The sequence below is a fragment of the Gossypium raimondii genome, chromosome 13 (genome assembly GCF_025698545.1).
Source record: "Gossypium raimondii isolate GPD5lz chromosome 13, ASM2569854v1, whole genome shotgun sequence".
Classification (NCBI taxonomy): Eukaryota; Viridiplantae; Streptophyta; class Magnoliopsida; order Malvales; family Malvaceae; genus Gossypium; species Gossypium raimondii.
Window position 1 is genome coordinate 4,727,501 of NC_068577.1, and position 18,982 is coordinate 4,746,482.

An 18,982-nucleotide genomic window follows, 5' to 3' on the forward strand; every position below is an offset into this window, starting at 1 on the left:
ATGAAAGCAGTGTTAGCAGATAGAGAAGATGGGAACTCTCAGAATGGTGGAGAAGTACTTCTGCTTTTAGGTTCGCTGGAATATAGATAGGCATCTCCAGTAAAATAGCTGAACCTGCTCTTCAACGTGCATAGTAATTCTATTTATTTGTGCTGTTCAACAATCTATTTATTTTTTACTCACTGCAAAAGAATCTTTTCAGGATACAAATAGATCTGATGTGACTTAAAGAGTTGACCTTCCCGTTGGTCCTCTGATCATATATTTGAAATTAGGGAAAAAATGGAAAAATGGCTGGGGCATTCCGAGAATTGAACTCGGGACCTCTCGCACCCTAAGCGAGAATCATACCACTAGACCAAATGCCCAATTTTGATGTTTGTACTCAAATATTTTTTTTACTTTCTAGGATCCTATTAATTCACATTGGTTAACATGATATGAGCAGTCCTTGTTTCTTCTCTTGCTTTTGATTTACTTCTATTATAATTTCCTTTCGAATTGCGATAGTGATTTTCGTCTCTTGAATTTGTTGGAATTCTGTTATAGTTCCCCTGTTAGAGTCTGATGCCACCATTGCCTCTTAAAACTTGGACCTTGGATTGGGATGGGATCTTTTTGTAGCATAGAAATGATGTTTGTTTATGCTTTATATTTCTTGCTTTCAGATTTGGGTGGACCAAACGAGATTTATGGACCATGAGTTTTGATAATTTATTTGTACATTATTTATTTATTAGGTAAATGCTTGGTTAATAGCTAGATGGCTAGCCAGATCTACCACAAACTTATGATACATAGAATGATACGATAAAGTGATATAAAGATGAGCTGACCAGACAATTAGGCTGGCTATGCTTAAAGTTCTGCAGAAAGTTTATCGTGGTTTGCTGTTTTATTTGTGTGGGCTGCATGCCAAATTAAGGAGAGGCTTCTTTTTATTTTAAGCTGCTTCTCAATTGTGTCTTCATTCCATGGGAGGTTGTGGCAAATCAAGATGAAGTTGATAAATTTTTTTATTGTGCTTTCGAATTTGATTTCTGGTTAGATTCTTTTGATCAATATTTCAAGTTGTAAGATAAAACTAAAATCAAATAAGGAGTTGGGGCATTCCGAGAATCGAACTCGGGACCTCTCGCACCCAAAGCGAGAATCATACCACTAGACCAAATGCCCTATCTTGGATGTATTACTAGATTTGTTTTAGTTAGCAGCTCTTTTCTTCAAGGTTGTGCTAAGTTTTGATGTTTGTCTGCTGACTTGTTAGCAAATTGTTCTGCTATGTGACTTCTACCTTGGTACTCTAACGAATGGTTGAAGGATGAGCTTATTGGACGATTGGGCAGCTGTCAACTAATTATTAAATTTTGCATCTTGATAACCTTTTTCGTTGTTGGACTTTGTAAACTGAACAGCAAACTCTTTTACTGATAGAATACGTGGAGGTGCTATCTACTTTGGCTGCTACAGTCATTTGGTAATTTTACTAAGAATCCTGGAATGGTTCTTCAATCCCACGTGCACCTGGTTTTGCGCCTTTTGCAGTGCTTTGCCACTCTGCTTAGTATAGTTATTGCGTGCACACACAAAAAAGAGAAAGAGAAAGAGAAAATGAGGTCGTTTTGTTTTTTGGTCTAAGATGTTATTTCATTCTGAGAATTGAATCCGGACCCCTTGCACCCAATGTTAGAAACATACCACTAGACCAAATGCTCATTTATTGCTCTAATATGTTGTGATTACATTTGTAGGCATCGCTTTTCAAGAAATGGTGCATACCGTTATTTATTGATGAAATCTTTGAATCTGTGATCGGGACTAGGTTGTTTGTGATGCTTTTTGCTATTGGAATAAACAGGTTAGGCAAGATTACTGAAGCCTTTCTCTTTGGACGAGGATGATTACTACTATAGCTCTAAAGTCAATCTGTAATTTTGTTGACCTTGGTGGGAATCCTGTTTTAACCTTTGGTTAAAGGCATAATGGTGTCAAAGGAGAAGCTAATGGATGAGGCCCATAGCACGGACTATAGCTTGGTTCTTGTGATTGACAGATGGACTTGCTTCTTACTCAGGTCAAGGAAGAGAAATATTTGTTTTCTGTTGGCCTTTCCTCTTTCCATCCTTTTTGTCGCTAAACTGGTTATTGTTGATTAACTGCTTTATTCCATTATTTTCACAGGGTTCTGCAGAACTCGATTTTCTTGCAACCATTATTCCAGGTATGAGGCTAGCTTGTCGACATGCTAAGACAGTTTATAGAGCCTAATTTATTTCTTGGAACTTATTAGAAAAAGTATCAATCTAAGTCTATAAAGTTCTATATTTGTTCTTAAAAGTTGACTTTGGTACAGATTCCTCTAATAAAATATTTTAGTACATAATATAGATAACCAAAAGGAAAAAAGTGCTGGGGCATTCCGAGAATCGAACTCGGGACCTCTCGCACTAAAGCGAGAATCATACCACTAGACCAAATGCCCAATGTCTGATATTCTTCACGTCTAGTTTGTAGCTATTAGATTGTTTTCTCGTAGAACTCCTATTAACTCTCAATGGGCTCATTCTTGGAATACCAAAATTTTCAAATCTCTCACTTTCAATGTGGTTCAATGATCATTGTCTGCTACAATTGGATGCTAAGGGCTTTTTTGCATTAGCTCCAGGTTACATCTTATGTCGATCCCTTAGAGGCTGAAACTTCTTTAGCTTACAAATCTCGTAAATTTTATAAATTTCTTTTAACTATGATGAGTCTGACAGCTAAATCAGTACTTTTCTAGTTGTTGTAGTTAGACATTAGCGTATTTTGATTGATGCTTCAAAATAATTTATAAAATGAAATTGCTGAACAACTAAGCAGGTAGTAGAAATCTAATGCCCTAATAAACATTTCAAGCTTGTTATCAGAGTCTCTGGACTTAATTTAGCTGGTAAAAGTGTTTGGTTATGCATAAGGATGTAGGTCCGAATCATATCTTTCAGCAAAGGGTGAGGGAGTGGGGTTGAGGTAAGTTGCGATCTAGCCCACATAGTATAGCCTGGTAGTTGATTCAGGAATAAGAAATGAAAGCAGTGTTAGCAGATAGAGAAGATGGGAACTCTCAGAATGGTGGAGAAGTACTTCTGCTTTTAGGTTCGCTGGAATATAGATAGGCATCTCCAGTAAAATAGCTGAACCTGCTCTTCAACGTGCATAGTAATTCTATTTATTTGTGCTGTTCAACAATCTATTTATTTTTTACTCACTGCAAAAGAATCTTTTCAGGATACAAATAGATCTGATGTGACTTAAAGAGTTGACCTTCCCGTTGGTCCTCTGATCATATATTTGAAATTAGGGAAAAAATGGAAAAATGGCTGGGGCATTCCGAGAATTGAACTCGGGACCTCTCGCACCCTAAGCGAGAATCATACCACTAGACCAAATGCTCAATTTTTAATATACTTCACGTGTGATTTGTAGCTACTAGATCTTTTCTCCTAGAACTCCTATTAACTTTCAATGGGCTCATTCTTGGAGTACTAAAATTTTCAAATCTCACTTTTGATGCGGTTCATTGATCATTTTCTGCTACAATCGGATGCTAAGGGCTTGATTTAAGTTAAGCTTTATATAAAAACGGAATTACTTTAGTTCTTTTCTGGAAAAGGACTTACACTTTTTAAAAGGGCTAGTCAATTTATAGGAAAAGGAACTTATTTTCTGTTGACATGTAAGTTTTTGTCCATTGACAAAGTTGTTTTCAACGAAACAAACAGAAGATAATGCAGAAAGCATTTTTCGTAAGTCATTTTCAATGAAACAAACGTACCCTAAATTTGTTTTAAGTTTGAAGAGTCTGACATCTAAAGCCAGTACTTTGCTAGTTATTGTAATTAGACATTTGAATATTTTGATTTATGCTTCAAAATAATTTAAACAATGAAATTGCTTAACAAGTAGGCAGCTAGTAGAAATCTAATCGCTAAATAATGTCCTAATAAACATTTCAAGCTGGTTGGGGTTGAGGTAAGTTGCGATCTACCCCACAGTATAGCCTTGTAGTTGATTCAGGAAAAAGAAATGAAAGCGGTGTTAGCAGATAGAGAATATGGGAACTCACTCAAACAGGTGGAAAAGTACTTTGCCTTTTAGGTTCTTTGTTGGTTCAACAATAAACTTTTGAAAATGGCAGCAGTCTATTTATTTTTTACTCACTGCAAAAGAATCTTGTCAGGAAAAAGAGAGATCTGATATTTGACTTTTAGACTTCATTCTAAATGATCATATATTTGAAATTAAGGGGGAAAAGGATAAACTAGGGTGGGGCATTCCGAGAATTGAACTCGGGACCTCTCGCACCCTAAGCGAGAATCATACCACTAGACCAAATGCCCAACTCTGATACTTGCAATGTCAAGTGTATTTTTTTCAGTTTCTGGGGTCCTATTAACTCTAAATGGGTAATCCCATATGAGCTGCCCCTTGTTTCTTTTCTTGCTTTTGATGTTCTCCTAGTGTAATTTCCTTGCTATAGTGATTTTAGTGCCTTGCTTTTGTTGTAATTCTGTTATAGTTCCCCTGTTAGAGTCTGATGCCACCATTGCTTCTTAAAACTTGGACCTTGGATTTGGGTGGGATCTTTTTGTTGCATAGAAATGATGTTTGTTTATGCTTTATACTTCTTACTTTCAGATTTGGGTCGACTAGAAGACAAGATTTGTGGACCTCGAGTTTTGATAATTTATGATACATGGAATAATATTATGAAGTGATATAAAGATGTGCCTACCAGACTTATGCTGAAAGTTTATCACGATTTGTTGTTTTATTCATGGGCCCTGCAAAGCCAAATTCAAGAGAGGCTTCCTTGTGTTTTAACCTGCTCCTCAAATGTGTCTTCTTTCCATGTGTATGAGATGCCTTTTCTCTGAGTGGTTATGGGATCTAATGTTTCCTGATGTTAGTGCAGACGAATAGTGTGGCTGTTCCTTGTATTCATGGCCCCCTCATTACCGACTGATGTTAGCAGAAAGTTCAAGATGAAGTCCAGATAAAAAGAAACTAGGAATTGGGGCATTCCGAGAATCGAACTCGGGACCTCTCGCACCCAAAGCGAGAATCATACCACTAGACCAAATGCCCAATCTTGAATGTTTAACTGAATTTGGTTTAGCTATTAGCTCTTTTTTTCAAATTGTGCCAAGTTTTGATGTTTATCTGCTGACTTCTGAGCAAATTGTTCTGCTATTTGACTACTACCTTGGTACTCACACCAATGGTTGAAAGATGAACTTCTTGGGCAATCAGGCAGCTAGGAACTGGTTATTAAACTCCTATTAACTGTTGGTAGACCCATTCATAGAAGACCAGAATTTTCAGATCTCTCACTTTTTATGTGGTTCAATGTATCATTGGCCTGCTATAATTGGATGCTAAGGGCTTTTGAAATTGCATTAGTACCAGGTTACAACTTTCTTATCTATATATATATATATATATATAATAGCTGTTTGTAGTTATTAATTCAGAATATGGATCCCTCGAGAGGCCAGAACATCTATAGGTAATGAATCGCCTAAATTTTATAAATTTCTTTTAACCATGAATAGTCTGACTGCTGAATCAGTGCTTTGTTAATTACTGTACTTGGACATTAGAGTATTTTGATTTATATTTCAAAACAGTATAAAAATTGAAATTATGAAACCACTAGGCAGCTAGTAAAAACCTAATTACGGTAAACTTTTCAAGCTGGTTATGAAAGTCATTAGATATTAATTTAGCTGGTAAAATTGTTTGGTTATTAAAAAAGTATGCAGGTCTGAATCCCACCTCCAAAGGAGGCAGTGGGTGTTTAGGGAAGGGGTATAGCTAGCTTACATGGTATATAGTCTGGTAGTTGGATCAGGAAAAAAGAAATAAAAGTAGTTTTAGCAGATGCAGAAGATAGGAATTCACTCAGAAAAGAGGAAAAATTACTTTGCCTCTTTAGCTCTATGTTTTTGGGTGCACTATAGATAGGCATCTTCAGTAAAATATTTTAACCTGTCCTTTTTGTGGAATAGCTTTAAGATCAACAACAAAATACTTTAAACTTTTGAAAATGGGTCAATCTAATTATTTTACTCATTACAAAGGAATCTTGTCAGAAAACAAATAGATCTGATGTTTTTGTTAAAGTTGACTTTGTGGATAGCTTTAAGATCAACAGTTTACTTTTGAAAAGGGCACAATCTATTTATTTATTTTTATTCATTACAAAGGAACTTGTGAGGAAACAAATAGATCTGATGTTTACAAGCTGATTCTCTGATCATATATTTAAAATTAAGGAAAGTTCAAGGAAAGGGGGTGGGTAGAACTGAACTAAGGACCTCTCGCACCCTAAGTGAAAATCATACCACTAGACCAAATGCTAAACTTTGTGTTTAAAATGTTTAGTATTTTCCATGAGTTTCTGAGATCCTTATTAACTCTCAATAGGCAAAAATACCACATGAGCCTCTTCTCTTGCTTTTATTGTACTAAAGTTATAGTTCCCTGTTAGAGTTTGACGCCACCTTTGCCTCTTAAGCAATAAAGACTTGTGTTTTAACCTTCTACCCAAATATGTTTCCATTCCATGTGTGAGTTATGGCAGATCAAAAAGCAGATAAGGCATTTTTGGGGCATTCCGAGAATCGAACTCGGGACCTCTCGCACCCAAAGCGAGAATCATACCACTAGACCAAATGCCCAATCTTGTTCTATGTGATGTTGGCTTTTATATAGCCAAAGTAAGAACTGGATTGTTTGTGGGCTTTTCTGCTAGTGGAATTAGGGTGAAGTGCTTCCGAGTTGTTTAGAGGAGCATCCAGTAACACGTCCATTAGCTGTTTTGCGGGAATTGCTAATCAGGTTACATGTCCTAAAAGCATTTTCTCTGCAAGGCTCTGAAGGATGAGTGCTATTATTAGGCCAAGGTTGGTCGGACTCTTTGTTTTTCTTGATGTACCAGTGTCCCAGCACTCCGATATGGCAATGTGATCTTCGAAGATCTTCCAAATACATGGAAAAACTTAGAAAACACTAATCATACCCGTGTCGGATATATACCCAAGCTGAAGAACATAGCTATAAACTTTTATACGTGCAAGGGATGCTAACTACTGTAAACTGTGAAGTCTTTCTTGTAATTTAGGTGAAGTTAGGGTTGAAACTTGTTTTGACCTTTGGTGAATGGCTTATTAGTGCGAGAGATAGTTTGCAAGTTTTGGGTCTTAGGAATTAAATCTTTTGATTTGAACTTCAAAAAGGGTTCTAAAACAAAACTGCAGAAGCAATTAGTGAATGCGGCCATGGCGCAGCTAGCCTGAAGTTCTGTTTATTTGTTGCAGATCTCAGATTTTTCTGACTATAAGATTAAAGGCGCAAAAAAATGAACTTTAGAAAATGGCATAGTTTATTTCTTATTCACTGGAAAAGTCCTCATCTTCTCAGATAAGCTTCTATTTTATTCTAGTTTTAGAAGCTGGTTCTATGGTAAGATAAAAAAAGGAAACAGTATGATTGGGGCATTCCGAGAATTGAACTCGGGACCTCTCGCACCCTAAGCGAGAATCATACCACTAGACCAAATGCCCATGTCGCTCTGTATCAGTTCCAGTTTTCAATTTCATTCTCTTCCAACCTCACCCCAAAAAATAAAAATTAGCTCTGTATTTAATTTTTTTTCTCTCTTTTAATGAATGAACTTGTATTTTTTGTCAAATCATCTCAAAATTGATGAAAAAGTTAATATTTTTAAACTTTGATGATGTGTCATACATGTGAATTGCCAAGTAGGTAGCATATAAGCACTTAATTAATTTTTAAATAAAATATTTTTCTAATTTTAATTATTTTTAAAAATAATGTATATATATTTTTAAATTTTAAAAAATTAACTAAACGTTCATTTACATAATAATTCAGGTGTATGCAATGTTATTAAAGTTAAAAACGTTATTTTATTTTATTTTGAGGTAATTTGATAAAATACACGTGAATAGAAACATATAATAAGTAATTACATAATGATTTTTTACTTAAAATAATAATTAATGAACGAAAACAGAAAAGATAATGTTCCATAAAATTTAATTTAATAGACAAACGATGAATAGAAAATATAGTTAAAATTTTATTCGAAAAAGCATATAGAAGAATTGGAGGGTTTAATTAATTAGTATTTATTATAATTTTCATTTTAGTTGTAGTGAAAATAGATTGAAGTCATTAAAATAAAGTAGAATTGTCACATTAATTAAAAAATTAAGTCTAAAATGATCATTAAATTACGAAGCTTGACATTCTTGGTAATATCATATTATTAGCTTGAGGTAATGTTGAATTATGTGATTAGGGAATGTAAGATTTTCATTAATAATGTCGAATTTAACGTGTGATAGAATAAAAACTTTTAAGTTCATAAAATAAAAAGCAATATGGAGAAGAAAACAATAGAAACAATTGTAGTTCGAACACAACAATTTTATGTTTGAAAAATCTAACTTAGGATATCAATCAAAATCAACACGTCTCTATTAGTTAAAGTTCAATATTGCGCAAGAAAGTTCTTCAATACTAGACAAGAATACGAAAATCTCAAACAAAAGAATAAATAAAAACAGATAATAAGTAAATTGAACAAGATTATCCGATTTCCTAGCATCCAAAGTCGCACACTCACAAAGAAAATGTGCCTCCTACATATGGTGCCGACCAGCAGAATAAAATCAACTTGATAAGCCTTGCCAATCAATTGACAAGTCCCTTGAATCAAGGCTTCAACTAATAGTGATAAAGTATGAATCCTTATTCGATAAGTTACTTATGATCACCTGTTAGAGAAAACATTTGTTCGTGCAATCCTATTTAGCAAACGATAGACAATTTCACTTTGGGTTGGAACCCTATTTAGCTTTTTTGGCATTGTTTTGGTCCTAAATTTCATGTCTATATGCTTCCAATCTATAACAATGACTAACTAATAAATAACAACAATTTGCAGATTGAGGGAAGATGGTAATTAAAAGATTTATTATTATATGAAACTCCCTGTCTTGAGCAAATTCTTGAGTTTGAGTTTTAAAGAAGAAAAAAAAAAGATGAAAGAACTTTGCTTTTTATGTATTTAATTAAAGGTTTAACTTTACCTAGCTCCGATTTTAAGATAACCGGATTAAATTTAAGTTTAAAGTCAGAATTAATATGTTTATTGAATACCCAATTTGATTTTAAAGAAACAATAACTCAAATTTATTTAACTTGAACCAAAAAATATGATTCCCAATCTCATAATTTACCAATTCATAATAAAAACTAATACAATGCGGATTGAGAATTCCTTGCCATGTAGCTGAAAATCTTGTTTTTCTTCTCTCAATAGCCTCCTACTTTACCCATTTTCTATGTTATGTTGTTGAGGCTTTTTATTTTTCTTAAAGCATTCGCATCCAACATTCATATCAAAGAATTTAACCAAGTATCAATTTGGTCATTGCCGAAATCTTTAAACATATCACCCGTCTCACTGTCTGTCTTCTTCAGCTAATTCACTATGTAATTTAGTTATTATTATTAAGCCAACGATTAGGTTGGCTTGTGGTTTTTGGGGCACGTAATTTAATTGTGGACCCTCTGGGTCAATTGGTATAACAAAATCAAATCTGGTCGGTTCACAATAATAAATAACGTTTGGTCTAAGCCTTAATAGTTTATTCATAAATTGATATGCCACTTCCAACAGTCATGCTTGTTTGTTCATTAAAAGCCACCACCTAAAAGCCACGTGCTGAAAGCACTGCTTCATATTTATACCAACAAGAAATCTCTCGATTTTTAAATTTTAAATTGAAGTTTTTTTTTCTTTTAAAAGAGAGATTATAGATGGGTTTGGATGGGCGATTGAGTGTGGTGTGGTACGTTATGATGCGTGTACAAGCCCAATAATGCCCGGGCCCAAGCAAATAAATAAGCCCAATTATTAGTCCAAATTATCCCAAGCCCGAAATCAACAACAGAGATAGGGTCAGGAAACCCTAGTGACGGCCGCCAGCATTCCAATTGCCGTACGACTCGGGGCCAGGGTCCCCTCCGCGAGAATCGTGCCTCCACGTACGGGCGCACTCTACGGCCACCGGACCTGCGAAAAAAGGGGACGTACAACGCAGCAATAACAGAGTAACAGTAAAAAACGCAACGAATATTGAAGAGAGGATTTTTTGTTTATTTTATTGTCTTTTTTCGGCTATTTAAAGGCCGATTTAAATCATGTAAATGGGGGGGGGGATTTTAGTGTAAAAGGAGACAAGAAAATAGAGGGAAATACAGATCAAACTTGCTTTTTTTCGAAGGTTTTTTTTTACTTTGGTAGTGTTCATCGTTTATTTCTGTTCATTTTTTTTATTTCTTTTTATTTTCTTTTATTTTCATTTTGTTTCACCTAAAATAACAAAAAAAAAAGAAAGAAAAAGCTTACCTATTCGGCGAGGTCGTCGAGCCACCACCATCTCCGCCGTCATCGGAGCTTTGGGTGGGGAGGTTGATGAACGGCGGTGCAAAGGGCTAGGGATTGAAAACCCTAGCAGAGCATTTGGGGTTTTTTAAAATTTTTTTTTCATTCTGTTTCAAATGTTTTTTTTGTTAGAAAACAGTTTTAAATAGCATCACTGAAACGGCGCCGTTTTCAGGGGTAGGGTCCGCGCGTTGACCCGACCCATGAGCGAGGTTCGCGCGTCCTACCCCTTAGTGGTATATTTGCGCGTTTGGTCCCTTCTTTTGCGATGCGTTTGATTAAATCCGATTTTATCCTTTTTAAATTGGGTCATGATTTTAATTTTCTTTGCAATTCGGTCCCACGTCAGCAGCTGCGTTTGGGGGTGGGATTAATTTCCCTTTCAGTCCCCCAGTGTTGCTCGAGCGTTCGATTTGGGTGTTTTGTTTATTGCGGATTTTCTCCCTTATTTTAATTTTTAATTCGTTTTGGTCCATCTTTTAATTATTTTTATTATCTACCTATATGCACTTTTGCATTTTATAATATTTATATATATATATATATTGTATATATTTTAAATGTTTTATATATGTTATATGTTATTATTATTTATTTGCAAAGTTTTATACATATATATATATTTAAACTTTTATAAATACATACATATATTTTGTACATACAAACATTTTAGTATATATATACTTTTTTTCCTCTTTATTCCTTTAGTAAATGTATATACATATACTTTGATTTTTTTACATTCATATATATATATATATATATATATATATATATATATTATACACACATATATTTTAATTTTATATATCCATATTTTTATATTCTTTTCTATGTACTTAATAATTTATATACATACATATACGTTTTATTTTCATAAATATATATTTATATATACATACTTTGTGAATATATGTATATATACTTATACATTTTATTTTTCTATTTTGTAAATATATACATATACATACATTTTCATTTTTTTACTTTATTATACTTTATATTTTATATATATATATATATATATATATATATATATTAATACATTTTCTTACTTTTTGAAAATGTATACACATCTACATGTTTTTATTTTATTTGTACAGTTTTCATTACATATATACATGCATATTTTTAGAAATTATTATAAGTTTGTTGTATATATTTCTTCACTTACCTTTTATATGTACACTTATATTTATGTGTTAAGTATGCCACTCATATTTTCGAATTTGCTTGTATATTGTACTTGTATATGTATTGTAAATACATATTCATATATATTTTACATTAAAGTTTTGTATCATATTGTACATTAATTTTTAACATACCCTTTTTGAAAATATAGTTTGGTTTTAACCATACATCGAAGTTATTTTCTTGATTCAAAGGTTTTTTTGAATAAAAGTAATATTCGAAGTTTGGGATTTTCGAGGGAAATTGAGCCCTAACGTATTGGGTTCTGATTTTCTTTGTTAATCTTAAATAACTGAGAATATTCTTTATTCAAAATGCATGAATATAAAAATCATTTTTGGGAACTTAACTTGTTGCGCCCTAACGTATTGGGTGTGGCATATTACTTTCTCAAAATGAAGATCTTCACATAAAATAAAAGTGATATTCAAAGTTCGGGGATTATGAGGAATTGTACCCTAACGTATTGGGACTCGATTTCTTTACATGACTTGAACAATTGATTATCCTTTTTCAAATTCCATCATTCAAGCTTATTTTAAAATCTTTTTTAACTTTCGACACAAAGACATTAAATAGTCAATTTGGTACCGATTTTGGGCGTTACGAGGGTGCTAACCCTTCCTCGTATGTGAATCGACTCCGAACCTGTTTTCAAAATTCGCAGACCAAAATGATTTTTGAGGTGGGCCGGTCACACCTTAATAAAGGATCAGTGGCGACTCCAGTTTTATTTTTTTTAAAAATCGACAACTTAAATTTTTGTTTTCAAAAAACGGTTTCGACAGCTTGGCGACTCCACTGGGGACATTTAGAGAGTCGAGCCATAAACTGATTATATTTGTCTTTGTGTCGAAAATCAAAAGTTTTTAAAAAATTTATGAGTTCCCTTCGTATTTATTGATTTTTCATCTTGGTATGATTGGTCACTTTGCATTTACATTTTTGCATTTTACCCTTTAAGTGGGAGCGAGAAACTAGTCCTTCGTGAGGTTTTCACCTCCGTGCAGGGTAGTGGACCGCTTTCGGGATACATCCGTACCTATGTCTTCGTGAGATTTTCATCTCCGTGCAGCCATAGGGAAATGTATCCCCCTGAGCTGAACTTGATCCTCATGAGCCTATAATGGGTGAGGATCGAGGAATCTGCTGGTTCGGGTACCTTTACTCTAGAAACTAAACCTCATATAGTGAGCTTTAGGAACTTACCTTAGGTAGAAGTACTCTAAACCTTAGGAGATACCTGACTAGGAGTTTTTATTATTTCTTGCTTATATTGGATTTAATGTTTATACCTGATACTAACTTGTTGCATTTTGTTTTGATTGCATGACTTCATGATTGCATTGCATTTTCATCATAAAAGAGGTGTTGATTCACGTTCGGTTGTTAATAGAGAGCTTGTCATAAGGAAATGGGTTTATTGATAAAGTGGAAAATAATACGGTTGCCCGAATATGTTCCGAGAAAACACAACAAGAGGAAGATGATAGTTTAATGGAGGACTACATAACCATGGCTCCGTTGCCCGAAGACTCAAGCTGATGAAGATTATTCGAGAGCCGCTGAACTTCTTTTTAAGGGAAGCCAACGAGCATCACGACGATAAAGGAACAACGAAGCACGGCCCGGATCAAGTAAAATGGAGATAGAAGAGACATCTATTTTGAAGAATTCACAAGATTTATCTTAGCATCCAGATGAAGAAGGAGAAGATATCTTCGCTTGGAGTATGAGGGCAAAGCCGTATATATATATCTGCTTTATGTAAAGAGATTTGTTTTCTAGTAAAGTTGTTCTAATAGAATTGAACCAAGAATCAACGTCTCTTTTTGCATTCATTTCATGCATTTGCATTTCATTGCATCATATGCATTAAACACCTCTAAATGATCCTAATTGATTAAAATCATTGCTCAGTTAACCTGGAAACCAACCAACCAACCCAACACCGATATGACACTCGGGCAAAGACGAAAAATATGGATCAGAGATTAGAAAAACTCGAGCAATGTCAAAAGGAGATACAGGACTGACTTCAGATACAGATGCAGGAGCGGTTAGACAAGATGAAGCAAGAAATGACTGAGAAGATGCGAGAATCTCAAGAGGATATAGTGGCAAGGTTAACCCGACTGATAACTAAGGGAGGTGACAAAGGGAAGGGCTCCATGACAGATGTCGATGAGGGAAATGATGATGAACTTTTCTATCCTCCAGGTTTCACCCCTCCACATGAGCGAACTCAAGCTGAATACCCGCGCAAATCTACTGTCACCATCACACCTCAGCAATTTCGAGCTAGTGTTTCGAGCTTCCAAACTGGGCTGGGTTTTAATCCCGAAAACAACCCTGTAAACCCTGCCATTCCGGACTTTGACGAAGTGGCTGAGAAAGAAAGAATAAAGGTGGAATTACCGAAACAGTTAGAGGATCGATGCAAGTGGCTCGAGGAGAAGTTCAAAGCGATGGAAGTCACTGAAAGTTATCGAGGCATTGACGCAAAAGAGCTGAGTTTGGTGCCAGATCTTGTTCTCCCTCATAAGTTTAAGATGCCTGAATTCGAGAAGTACAATGGGACAAGCTGCCCAGCAGCTCACATCACCATGTTCTGCAGGCGAATGACGGGTTATGTTAACAATGACCAACTCCTGATACACTGTTTCCAAGACAGCTTTACTGGGGCAGCATCCAAATGGTACAATCAGTTGAGTCGTGCCACGATTGGATCATGGAGGGACTTGGCACAATCGTTCATGAAATAATATAGTCATGTGGACGACATGGCTCTGACGAATCACCCTTCGAACATGGAGAAAAGCCGAGTGAAAGCTTCAGCGACGCATGAGAGATGGAGGAAGTCGCGATCAAGTTCACCACCGCTCTGGAAAAGGAAATGACCATGTTGTTCATTAACACCACAAGGCACCGTTCATTACACATATGCTAGGAAGTGCCACAAAAAGCTTTCCTGACATAATCATGAATGGTGAGATGATTGAGAATGCCATCAGGAGTGGGAAAATTGATGCAGAGGAGAGTAACAAGAGGTCAGTCTCAAGGAAAAGAGAAAATGAAGTGAACAACACGAGTTATTCCAAACCAGTTACTGTGAGTCAACCAGGAAAGGTGGCTATTAACCAACAAGGTTCATTAAGACAAGAATCTGGAGTGAAACCAGGTACCGAGAAGCTCCAGTTCACACCAATTCCGATGTCATATAAGGAGTTGTATCAAAGCTTGTTCAAAGCGCATGTTGTTGCTCCTCATTACTTAAAACCTCCACAACCTTCGTATCCCAAGTGGTATGATGCGAACGCACAGTGTGACTACCATGCGGGAATTACAGGGCACTCAATTGAGAATTGCATTACCTTCAAAAAGCTAGTTGAAAAACTCATCAACATGGGTGTTGTTAAGTTGGGTGACTCATCAGGTGCAGAAAATCCGTTGCCCAATCATGATTGAGGATGGAGGGACTGCAATGTATATCGATGCCATATTTGTAGACACAGTTAAAAGGATCCTTGTTAGATATTCGCCTTAGAGGTGTTCTAAATAATGGGACTGTAGAGGAAACCCCTATATTATTTAGAGTCTGTTGGAGTAATGTTCAGAACACATTTTTTACTTTCAGCCTAGAAGCAATAAGAATTTCTTTGTGAAATAGGCTCACGTCTGGATATTATTATTTTAATAAATACATTATTGCAATCATCTTTGAGCAAATGTTCTTTCAGTCTTTACGTTTTCTTCTTTCTTTTGGATTTTTTCTGCCAAATCCTTCATTCGTTCATTCATATTATTCATACATTCTTTTGTATATTCTTTGGTACCCACTATGGGTCCCCAGATATCAATGTCATGAGTGACGCTGCTACAGGCCCAAAATTTCCTTTTGAGTGAGACATGTGTTTAGAGGGATCTCATGACTTTGAAGATGACATAGATTGTAGCTTATCTCTAAACTTGAGGAGGGTGATAGAATAAGAGGATAGACAGATTCTACATCACAATGAATTATCAGAAATTGTGAGCTTGGTGAAGATTGGAATTGACATGACCACAAAGACGCGGCGGGACCTTATAGGAGTTACCCCAAGAATTCAATGATGTCTTCACATGGTCATACCCAGATATGCTCGGGTTAAGCACTAGCTTGTAATCTGAATAACAGCATGATGTCAGAAATGGGTAGTAGGTTCAACATTGATGCTATGAACGATGCAGTAAACTTTCTTTGCTGGGGCAATATCCTCCTCTTTGGCTTATCATAGCTTTACTCATTGAATTCGAATTGTCATTTCTATACATTTTATCCTAAGAGGAAGACCCGAAGGCTCGTCTTAGAAAATTTCACAAGGGGGAGCAAATCCTTCCTATACAAAAGGATTTTAGAGGAAGATGGATGCCAAATTAAGAGGGTCCCTATGTCATAAAGAAAGCCTTTTATGGGGAAAATTTTGATCCGGAGTAAGATGGATGGTAAAGATTTTCCAAGCTCTGAAAACTTAAATTCCGTTCGGAAGTACTTTTCCTAAAAGGTGGGACCAATGTGAAAGCCTACAAAGGGCGCTTTGAGTAAAAAAAAAGGCCAAGGTGAAACCCTACAAAGGGGCTCTTTGAGTCAAAAAAAAAAGAGACCAGGGAGCCTTGAAAAAAAAAATAGAGAGGCTAAGGCGAAAACTCGCAAAGGGCGCCTTAGACCAAAGGGGATTTGAGTTGAAAACCCGAAAAGGGCGGCTCAAATATTGATCAGAATGGGGCATGAAGTAATCAGAGCAGCTCAAATACTGATCAGAATGGGATATGCAGTGGTCTTGCTATACCAGAATCAGCAGGAAAGGGTATGCGACATCTTGAGGCATCGATAGAGTATGGTAGATCTCCTAAACACATGTTAAACTCAGAATGGTCTTCAGAAAGTCTGTACAGAGAAGTTCAAGCTGCGATATCTGGGGCACCTAATCCTTATACCATTTTTGTTATTCTTGGAACACTTCATTCATTTCCAAGATACACATTTCTTTGTCATTTATCTTTATTGCCTTTGACAACTTATTCATTTCAGAGCCATGCTCTAAATCAATTCTATTCCTACCCATTGTTATGATTTTTTTTTGCAAGCATGTTGCATTAGAACAATGATTAATGGACTAATAAAATTTTCACAAGGGAAGTTTTGCATATTACTCTAGAAGTCTCTGAATAATATAGGAACATTAAACAGGACTATTGTTTAGAATGCACTAGGTTGGAAATCTGATAAAGAAGAGTCTAAATTAAAGACTATCCTTTTGAGTTTTTGCTGTCTAAAATTGATCAAAATGGCAAGATGTCGTGTTGGTGACAAAGCTTCAATGAACAAGCAAGCAATGATCACCGAATAATAAGAAGAAGTTGTTCTTGGAGAAGATTTCTTCATTTGTGCATCAGCATTTGGTACAACACCCTGGGAAGGGTGTAAGAGACTAAAGAGTTTCACATCCTGTATCATTGAATTATGATAGCAGAGGATTGAGAAAAGGCCAAATCTTTTACATCTTGGTTTACAACAATAGAAAGATGGTACAAATTTTTGCATCCCAGTGTATTAAACTTTGAAGGTTACAATGGGGCAATCTGACTAAGTGTTTCTTTGGAGACGCCAGCTGAGCAAGAAGGTGTTATAACACATTAGTGATGAAACCTTAATAAACTTGGAGTAATAATAACCCAAGCGTTAAAATGTCATTTTCATGACATTCTGCATTCATTCAAATGTCATTCATACATGTCTAGTTAGGACCATTTGATTTATTCTGATCATGACATCCTAATCACTAGGCATAATTAGGTTCATAAAATTCATTATACAAGTCATGTTCCCCAGAGAACAGACCAGTGATGATAACAGATCTTGCCTTCCTGCATCGAAAGTGAAGCAGATCGAAGACACCAACCTCGCCTCCCTCGGAGACAGTGGAGCAGGTTGAAGATTTCAGATCTTGCCTCCCTAAGCAGTAGTGGAGTAGATCAAAGATGGTGGATTTTACCTCCCTGTGGTTACAGCGGAGTACATTGAAGCCAATAATTCTACTTCCCTGGGCAGCAGTGGAATAGATTGAAGATTTTGGATCTTGTCTCCCTAAGCAGTAGTGGAGCAGATTAAAGACGACAGATTTTACCTCCTCGTGGTTACAGTGGAGTACATTGAAGCCAGTAATTTTACTTCCCTGGACAGCAGTGGAATAGATTGAAGATTTTAGATCTTGCCTCTCTAAGCAGTAGTGGAGAAGATCAAAGATGGTGGATTTTACCTCCCTGAGGTTACAGTGGAGTACATTGAAGCCAATAATTCTATCTCCCTCAGCAACAGTGGAATAAATTGAAGATTACAGATCTTATCTCCCTAAGCAGTAGTGGAGCAAATCGAAGATGGTGGATTTTACCTCCCTGAGGTTACAGTAGAGTACATTGAAGCCAGTTATCCTATTTCCCTGATATCGCAGTGAAGTAGATTAAAATGAGAGATCTTGTCTCTCTGAAGTTGCAGTAGAGCAGATCATATTAGACTTATCTTTAAAGTTGCAGCAGAATAAGTTGAAGCTACAAGTCTTATCTCCCTGAAGTTGCAGTGGAGCAGACTAAATATAGCAAATTTTGTTCTTTTGAGAAGTTACAAGGTACAAATCTTATCTCCCTGACGTTGCAGTGGAGTGGATCGAAGCACCAGTTCCTATACCTCTGAAGATGCAGTAGGAGGGAATGTGGTTACTTGAAGAAGAAAAGCACTGAAGAAGGCGAGGCTCAGTAAGACCGGGCACAATTGGGCTTTTAGTCTTTGCTCTATTCTTGTTACACGACAATGAGCAAAGAGGGGCAACTGTACAAGCCCAATAATGCTCGGGCCCAAGCAAATAAATAAGCCCAATTATTAGTCCAAACTATCCCAAGCCCGAAATCAACAACAGAGAAAGGGTCAGGAAACCCTAGTGACGGCCGCCAGAATTCCAATCGCCGTACGACTCGGGGCCAGGGTCCCCTCCGCCAGAATCGTGCCTCCACGTACGGGCGCACTCTACGGCCACCGGACCTGCGAAAAAAGGGGACGTACAACGCAGCAATAACAGAGTAACAGTAAAAAACGCAACGAATATTGAAGAGAGGATTTTTTGTTTATTTTATTGTCTTTTTTGGCTATTTAAAGGCCGATTTAAATCATGTAAATGGGGGGGATTTTAGTGTAAAAGGAGACAAGAAAATAGAGGGAAATACAGATCAAAC

At 36.0% G+C, this 18,982-nt stretch overlaps 1 protein-coding gene and 7 non-coding genes across 31 annotated transcripts in view; 1 reads left to right on the forward strand and 7 right to left on the reverse strand.

Annotated features, from left to right (window-relative positions):
• Window positions 1-5,455, forward strand: part of LOC105782597 (uncharacterized) — a 33,959-nt gene extending 28,504 nt beyond the window's left edge. For 10 of the 24 annotated variants that reach the window (XM_052626503.1, XM_052626509.1, XM_052626502.1 and 7 more), the window contains 3 exons: window positions 1,752-2,074; window positions 2,182-2,221; window positions 4,678-5,455. In XM_052626503.1, the coding sequence (XP_052482463.1) occupies window positions 1,752-1,901 (150 nt within the window). In that variant the 3' untranslated portion in view covers window positions 1,902-2,074; window positions 2,182-2,221; window positions 4,678-5,455. The remainder of the gene's footprint in view (window positions 1-1,751; window positions 2,075-2,181; window positions 2,222-4,677) is intronic. The other 14 variants (XR_008192811.1, XR_008192812.1, XR_008192814.1 and 11 more) reach the window with 10 other exon arrangements.
• TRNAP-AGG (transfer RNA proline (anticodon AGG)) lies at window positions 297-368 on the reverse strand. The gene has a single exon. It is a non-coding gene; the product is annotated as a tRNA-Pro (tRNA).
• Window positions 1,105-1,176, reverse strand: TRNAP-UGG (transfer RNA proline (anticodon UGG)). The gene has a single exon. It is a non-coding gene; the product is annotated as a tRNA-Pro (tRNA).
• On the reverse strand, window positions 3,361-3,433 carry TRNAP-AGG (transfer RNA proline (anticodon AGG)). Its single transcript has one exon. It is a non-coding gene; the product is annotated as a tRNA-Pro (tRNA).
• Window positions 4,308-4,379, reverse strand: TRNAP-AGG (transfer RNA proline (anticodon AGG)). The gene has a single exon. It is a non-coding gene; the product is annotated as a tRNA-Pro (tRNA).
• On the reverse strand, window positions 5,056-5,127 carry TRNAP-UGG (transfer RNA proline (anticodon UGG)). Its single transcript has one exon. It is a non-coding gene; the product is annotated as a tRNA-Pro (tRNA).
• A 1,195-nt stretch (window positions 5,456-6,650) lies between the features above and the next one.
• On the reverse strand, window positions 6,651-6,722 carry TRNAP-UGG (transfer RNA proline (anticodon UGG)). The gene has a single exon. It is a non-coding gene; the product is annotated as a tRNA-Pro (tRNA).
• Window positions 6,723-7,535: 813 nt separating this feature from the next.
• On the reverse strand, window positions 7,536-7,607 carry TRNAP-AGG (transfer RNA proline (anticodon AGG)). The gene has a single exon. It is a non-coding gene; the product is annotated as a tRNA-Pro (tRNA).
• Between the last annotated feature and the right edge of the window lie 11,375 nt (window positions 7,608-18,982).